Source organism: Haplochromis burtoni, unplaced genomic scaffold (assembly GCF_018398535.1).
Source record: "Haplochromis burtoni strain Fernald_Lab_line unplaced genomic scaffold, NCSU_Asbu1 Contig_832, whole genome shotgun sequence".
In the NCBI taxonomy this organism is placed as follows: domain Eukaryota; kingdom Metazoa; phylum Chordata; class Actinopteri; order Cichliformes; family Cichlidae; genus Haplochromis; species Haplochromis burtoni.
In genome coordinates this window covers 28937-36286 of record NW_024583193.1, presented here as the reverse complement: position 1 = coordinate 36286, position 7350 = coordinate 28937, and the positions used below count along the sequence as shown (strand labels likewise).

At 35.2% G+C, this 7350-nt stretch overlaps 1 protein-coding gene across 2 annotated transcripts; it reads right to left on the bottom strand.

Annotated features, from left to right (window-relative positions):
* Positions 1 to 2116: 2116 nt before the first annotated feature.
* LOC102301339 (uncharacterized threonine-rich GPI-anchored glycoprotein PJ4664.02) lies at positions 2117 to 6833 on the bottom strand. Of its 2 annotated transcripts, none has more exons than XM_042215822.1 (11): positions 6734 to 6833; positions 6131 to 6191; positions 5774 to 6037; positions 5469 to 5675; positions 5039 to 5370; positions 4500 to 4561; positions 4259 to 4407; positions 3824 to 4161; positions 3252 to 3313; positions 2985 to 3133; positions 2117 to 2893 (listed from the first exon to the last, which is right to left on the bottom strand). In XM_042215822.1, exons 2-11 carry the CDS (start codon positions 6171 to 6173, stop codon positions 2805 to 2807), a joined length of 1695 nt encoding a protein of 564 aa, XP_042071756.1. In that variant the 5' UTR covers positions 6174 to 6191; positions 6734 to 6833; the 3' UTR covers positions 2117 to 2804. The 2 variants fall into 2 exon arrangements, with proteins under 2 accessions (XP_042071756.1, XP_042071757.1); XM_042215823.1 differs by having other exon boundaries at positions 5469 to 5606; positions 5912 to 6037.
* Between the last annotated feature and the right edge of the window lie 517 nt (positions 6834 to 7350).

The following is a 7350-nucleotide window of genomic DNA, read 5'->3' as shown; positions in this document are numbered from 1 at the left end:
GAAAAGTGTAAGAGACCCAGCAGCAGATTAGAATAACAGTTATAGATTTAATAAATCACCAAATGAATCCAAGAAACGAGCAAACCTGTTCCGACAATTTGAGTTTGTGTTCCCTCAGCTGCAGACTCGCTGCTGTTTAAATGTTTGAAAAGGAAGATTAGATATAAACAAACGTCAAACATAGACTCAGTCTGCCTTCACATTTGATATGAGGCCAGCACGTATAGTGGCTGTGTCCTGTTTTAAGATCATACATGTAAAATTGATGCTCTCAATTATGGAGACAGGCAAATGGTTCATGTATGTCTGATGTGTGTTTATTCCTCCCTAAATATCATCGGTGAAGTTTGCCATGCACGTCAGATTTTCCTGCGCATTTTTATACCTCTGCCAACAGAGAGAGAAAAAAATCACATTCTAACAGACAGCTGGTGCTTAGAATACAGTTGAATAACTATTAAAAAACAGATGATATTTAGATGATAGTTCAGTCTAACACGTGCCAGTGAACCATTAAACGTCTGTGAAACTATGCAGTTATGAAACATAACTTTAACCTCAGCCAAACCGATTTGCTCAGTTGTAAATAAAACAGCGAAGTAAACGTGACCCGACAGACAGAACCTGAGTGAATGAAGTCCAGCGTTTAACCACTGAGAGCTAAAACTCAGCTGAGGTTTCAAAGCTGTGTGCCGGTGATTGGACATCAGCCGCTGATGAAGCTGGTTCGCCTATAAAGTGCTCTGTAAGGAAACAAGCTCCAGCAGCTCTGCGCTCGGGGAAAACACTATATTTACTTATCTTGTGCAGAAAAATGCGCTGACATTGCTTTATATCGAGTACCGGCTGCCCAGTTAAACTGTGACTATCACCAGGTAACGTAGGCGTGTTTCTTGAATTATGCAGCAGGTGTTAAACAGCTGACGGGGAGATGATGCAGTACTGATGGAGTGATGTGGTCGTGAGAATGTCAGCTCGTTCTTTATGTTACAGAAGCACAGAGACACAAGACCAGGCGGAAAGAGACGATCGTTCGGTGAAAATGAGAATCTGCGAATGCAACATGTGGAACACGGAGAGTGGAATATGTAAACAAACCGGTTAACGTAACCCCCTGGGTGCACTCTGCATGCTAATTGTTAGCAGAGCTAGTGAAATCTCTGAAAACATCTGAGCACTTTTGCAAACATGTTCTATGTTGACAACCTGACCAGACATACGGCGCGACATTCGCGGCTAAAACACTGTTAAAAGTGTAGCTGGTGACAGAAAAACGGGGTATTTTAAAACTACACCACCACCATTGCTGCCTGTGATTTGATCTGCATTCTGGGATACCTGGCTGCCCCAAGTCTACACAAGCAATCGATTATCTAGGATCGACCTGTTTTGACTTACTTTGCACGGCAACCAATCAAATGTTAGAGAAGCTGCATGGGCAGCGTTAACCCCGCCCCCTGAGTTTGATGGGTGAGGCTGACAGATAAAATTATTTCATGATGAGAGCCAGGCGCCAGGACTGCCAAAATGAAATACATAAATAATTAATTAAATGTGTCAATAATTAATTAATTAAATGTGTCAATAATTAATTAATTAAATGTGTCAATAATTAATTAATTAAATGTGTCAATAATTAATTAAAATGTGAAATACATAAATAAATAATTAAACGTGTGAATAATTAATTAATTACATGTGCCATAACTATTTATTTAATTAATTAATTCCAATTTTAATTAATTATTGACACATTTAATTAATTATTTAATGGTGTATTTAATTAATTCATTATGGCAGTCCTGGCGTTCCATACATTGTACCTCTGCAGTTCACTTGATATCATGAGTGGTCTTCTTGCCCCATCCAAAAAAAGATAGCCTTGTCTTTGAGCTTGTTTTTGCTCTACAGATGCCCTTAACTAAGCGATTTAAGGCAACTAATAGAAGGCCCTGAAGTCAATAATCAATAGTAATCTACAAAGCAGCATTACATGTCTGAATACTTTTGGGTGTATGTTTTATCTTTATCATCCTGAACAATACTGACAGTACTGAGTAGAGTTGATCGTTAAAAAAAACAACTACTACTTTAAATAAAGAGAAACAGAGCTCAATTCTCTGTATAAATCTTCAATTTGTTTAATGCAAGCAGTTTCAGTATATCATGACAGATTTTTTCTTTAGAAGGAAAAAGGAATTATTACATTGATGTAGTCTATACATTTTGGGGGGGTTTTTATTCCTAATTTGCATAACCTACTTGTATTTTTTATTATTACTGTGCTGTATTATAATTATACAAAATAAATGCAAAGTTGCACACACTATCACACGATTTAAACATATGAAACATGATTGGGTAATCATACAGGGCGTTATTCACATAGCTTATGTTTCAGGAATTCCACAGTCAGTCAAACTGTCCATTTGATGGAGGAGCAGTGCGGTGACGAGGAGTGTGACGATTACATATCACAAATTCTTCTCCCGATTTCATAGGGTATTACTCATTAATGACACACGTTACACACATTACCCTTTCAGTGGATAAAGTTATTCCCATCATAGATGGGATTCCATCTCCTACTTAAATATGCAATCATGATGAAGTAGATGCATTTTTAAAAATATGCTTCATTATTATTGTGTGTGTTACCCAATTTAGTATCTAATTCTTGCGAAGCCATTCTTTGCACTTTACCAGAAGGTCCTCTTGGATTTTCAATGTGAACAACGTCCCTTTTTCATAGCCAATCACAGCAGACATTTCCAAAAGGAATTCCACAAGAGCATCAGGACATGTTATTGGTGGCCTGACATGAGCCATGACAGCAGCACCATACAGGATGCAGTGAGTAGACTGCTCTTGTGGATCACTCCACTATTTACCTCTGTAAATGGGAAGGGGGAGAAAAGTCTTTAACAAATGGTTCTAAGATATTGCAATTCCTTTTTAATATGATTGCATTAAAAATTGCTTACTTGTGTCATTGACAAAAACACTGGTAGGGTCAATGTTGAAGGCTGTTATGTTTGAGGCAGCATTGATTAAAACAATTCCAATGTCAGTTATGTTAGGGACCCCTGAAGATAGAAATCCAATGTTCATTTCATTGATAATTGATCCACTTCTGCAAAATGAATAAATAAAAATATTGTGTTATTTTCATAATTGTATTAATATTATTATTGTTGTTGTTATTATTGTTGCATTTGTAAATTTCCATCCGTATATAAAACAGGAATTACCTGAATAAAGTCACTGTCAGTGACCGGAATGAGTTCAATCGTTGTATATAAAACGGTTTAAGCTGCAAAAACACAAAATATTCTCTGAATACATGTGCTATATTGTTAGGTTTTGCATTTATTTATTTTCCAAAACAAACACTGAATTATAATGCAATATGTAACTTTATGCAATAATATATAATTTTATCAACTGTTCATACAATTTCCATTTCGTTGGTCACATATTGAATCCATTTCCCTTTTCATTTTACTGATAAAAGCAGACAGGACTTGTCAGAAGCACCCACATTTTTTAACATAGAAAATTAAATGTGTTTGCACATTTGTTTTTACTGTGAAGATCATGCAAATTTTTCTAATTTTCACTATCCAATCAGGTTCCAAACTATGATGGGAAATTTGCTACACTTGTATTTCAAAAGAAAATTCTAAATATTTGTAAAGAAGATGAAAAATACAAAGAAATCTATCATTATGCACATATACTGCAATACTATAATAGCTCGTGTTTTCTTTTTTTTTAATAATATGCATATGTTTGGGTATGACATTTTAAGAAAGATACTTACTGTTGTCTCTATGAGCGTACTTCGATTTCTAAATGCTGTAGATGTAGAATTCGCCAAGTCTTGTGTGAATGTTTCATTTGAGGTGAATGTAAGCTTTACTTCTGTTACTGGCTCAGCTGTTGTAATTGTTACAGGTGTAGTGGTTGTAGGAGTCGTTGTGGTTGTGTTTGTGTTTGTAGTATTCATTGTCGTTGCAGTGTTTATAGGTGTAGTTGAAGCTGTTGTAGGCACCGCAGATGTATTTGTAATAGGTGTGGTGTTTGTAACATTTGCTGTGATTGCATTTGTAACTGCAGTCATCATTGGTGTTGTAGCGCTCACAGTTGTAGTTGAAGCTACTGTTAAATGCCAAGAAAAAGAAAACAAGCCGATGCTTTAACAAAAAGTTTTAAGATATTGTGAGTTTAAAGTATAATAACATGAAATATTGCTTACCTATTTCACGGACAACCACAGAGTTTGTGGTAATGTTGAAGGCTGTTATATTTGAGGCTGAATTGATCAAAACATTTGCAATAGCAGTTGTATTCGGCACACCTGAAGATGCAAACTCAATCCTTATGTCATTGATAATTGATCCACTACTGCAAAATGAATAAGCAAAAATGTTGTTTTATTTTCATTACTGTATGACACATACTGTTAAAAATTAATCTGTATATAAAAAGGGAATTACCTGAATGAAGTCACTGTCAGTGACCGGAATGATTTAAATGTTGCGTTGTAAAAAGGTGTAAGCTGCAGAAACACAAAATAACCTCTGAATATATGTGCTATATTTTTAGGGTTTGTGCTTCTTTATTTTCCAAAACAAACATTGCATTTACGTTGCAATAAATCATTTGCCAAGTTTGTTTACAATTCATACAATTTCAGTTTCTTTGGTTACATATTGAATCTGTTTCTTTTTTAACTAAATATTTTTAATCTTTTGAAAAAACTCAACAACACAGAAATGCTAATAAAAGCATACAGGACTTGCAGGACTTTTCAAAAGCATTCAAATTTAAAACATGATCCAGTAATACAAAGTTATATGTGCATGAACATTTGTTTATACTGCTGTGATCATGTGAATAACTCCAATTGTCTCTTGCTTACTCTATGCAATCCTATAGAGGTACATGTAATGTCACACTAAAATTACTTTTTTTTTAAGTTATGTATGTATGTGCATGCATATGTTTGGGTATGAAACTTCAAAAGGATACTTACAGCTGTCTCTACAAGCGTCTTTCGTTTTATAAATGCTGTAGATGTAGAATTCGCCAAGTCTTGTGTGAAGTTTTCATTTGAGGTGAATGTCAACAATAGTCCTGTTACTGGTTCAGCTGTTGTAGTTGTTACAGGTGTGGTGGTTGTAAGAGTCGTTGTGTTTGTAGGTGCAGTCATCATTGGTGTTGCAGTGTTTACAGGTGTAGTTGAAACTGTTGTAGGCACCGCAGATGTGTTTGTTGTAGGTGTGGTGTTTGTAACATTTGCTGTGTTTGTGTTTGTAACTGTAGTCATCATTGGTGTTGTAGCGCTCACAGTTGTGTTTGAAACCACTGTAAATGCCAAAAAAAAAAAAGAAAACAAGCCTGTTTGAACAAACAGTGTTAAGATATTGTGACTTTCAAGAACAATAACATGAAATATTGCTTACTGATTACAGGTGTGGTGGTTGTAGGAGTCGTTGTGTTTGTAGGTGCAGTCATCATTGGTGTTGCAGTGTTTACAGGTGTAGTTGAAACTGTTGTAGGCACCGCAGATGTGTTTGTTGTAGGTGTGGTGTTTGTAACATTTGCTGTGTTTGTGTTTGTAACTGTAGTCATCATTGGTGTTGTAGCGCTCACAGTTGTGTTTGAAACCACTGTAAATGCCAAAAAAAAAAAAGAAAACAAGCCTGTTTGAACAAACAGTGTTAAGATATTGTGACTTTCAAGAACAATAACATGAAATATTGCTTACTGATTACAGGTGTGGTGGTTGTAGGAGTCGTTGTGTTTGTAGGTGCAGTCATCATTGGTGTTGCAGTGTTTACAGGTGTAGTTGAAACTGTTGTAGGCACCGCAGATGTGTTTGTTGTAGGTGTGGTGTTTGTAACATTTGCTGTGTTTGTGTTTGTAACTGTAGTCATCATTGGTGTTGTAGTGCTAGTAGTCGAATTTCCAGATGTTGTTGGAACTCCAGTTGTTGTGGCAGTAACTGCTGTGCTCACAAGCTTTATTACCACTGTATGCAAAAATCACAACAATAAAGGCTTTTTATAAAGCTTTCTTTTGTATTTGTATTTGTATTTTATTTTTTAATAAAGGAGTAACTTACCTATAAATGTCAATAAAGCTTTAAAGATTTGTTTGTCCCCCATTGTGGCTGGCTCTTGAACCTGTAGTATTTGACAGTACAAGTATTTACACAGCAATAAACAACAACAAAACAACAAACATATTAATGTACTTTCAAATCTATAGATATATTTATATTAGTTTTAAGCACATGTTAACCTTTTCCTTATTTAGGCTATTTGCAATTCAGTTTGCTTTTCGAAAATCAAAACTAATTTGTGCTGCTGTTTTGGACTATGTTGGTCAATGCTAAAAAGAAAGAATTAACATCACCAAAACCCTCAACTGCTATCATTAACTATAACACTACACTTATTTGCCCTGATTATGAAATCTAATCCTGTTACTGATAATTATTCACTTTTAAAATACTATTAAAGATACTGGTTATGTTTTTCTGTAGCATGACTAGAACAAAAAAAAAACTAAACAATTTCTTAAACTGCATTTCATAAAAAAGAAAAGAAAAGAAAAAATCATGAGCAAAAATAACATAAATAAATAGCAATAATCTGTTTTATAGATACAATTAGAAACACTTGCACTCCCTGTATATGGACTATATATGAAGCAATGCACTTACCCTGAGCAATGGTCTAATGTGAAAGCAGCTGCTTCGGGTGACTGCTCCCTGTTCTTGTATGATGCCACTAATTTATTCAGGTTTTATATCTGTTCCTCTGAGCTTATGACACGTCAGTGAAATATGAAACAAAAGCATTTACTTCCTGAATAACTGATTCATTGCCAATCCAGAGTTCTGTGGTTCATTCCTTTCACATGACTTAACCAGATGTCATTAGCTTAGCGGTTGAACAGGCAGGGCTGCAATTCTTCAAACTCAATCTGTTAGAGCAGGTTCTGCTCTTTGATTGTGTGATTTTCTTTTTCACACAGACGAGTGTAAACATCTATCATAAATTGAATTTTGATTTGAAATCCACTATGGGAGCAAAGCTGCAAAACTTGTTACTCCTTCCATTACATTCATGTGGTTCTGCTACGCCCACTGTCTACTGACATTCACATCAAACCTGGTCTTTTCTTTTTCTTTGTTTCCTTTGGGTTTTTCCTTCTTTGCTCCTTGTTTACTGTGCATTAGTTTTGTTTTGTTTTTTGTCTTGTAGTATTTTATTATTTCAGTGGTGGGTGTGCCATTTACTTTAAAAAGATGACGCCACATGTGGCAAACTAATGCCA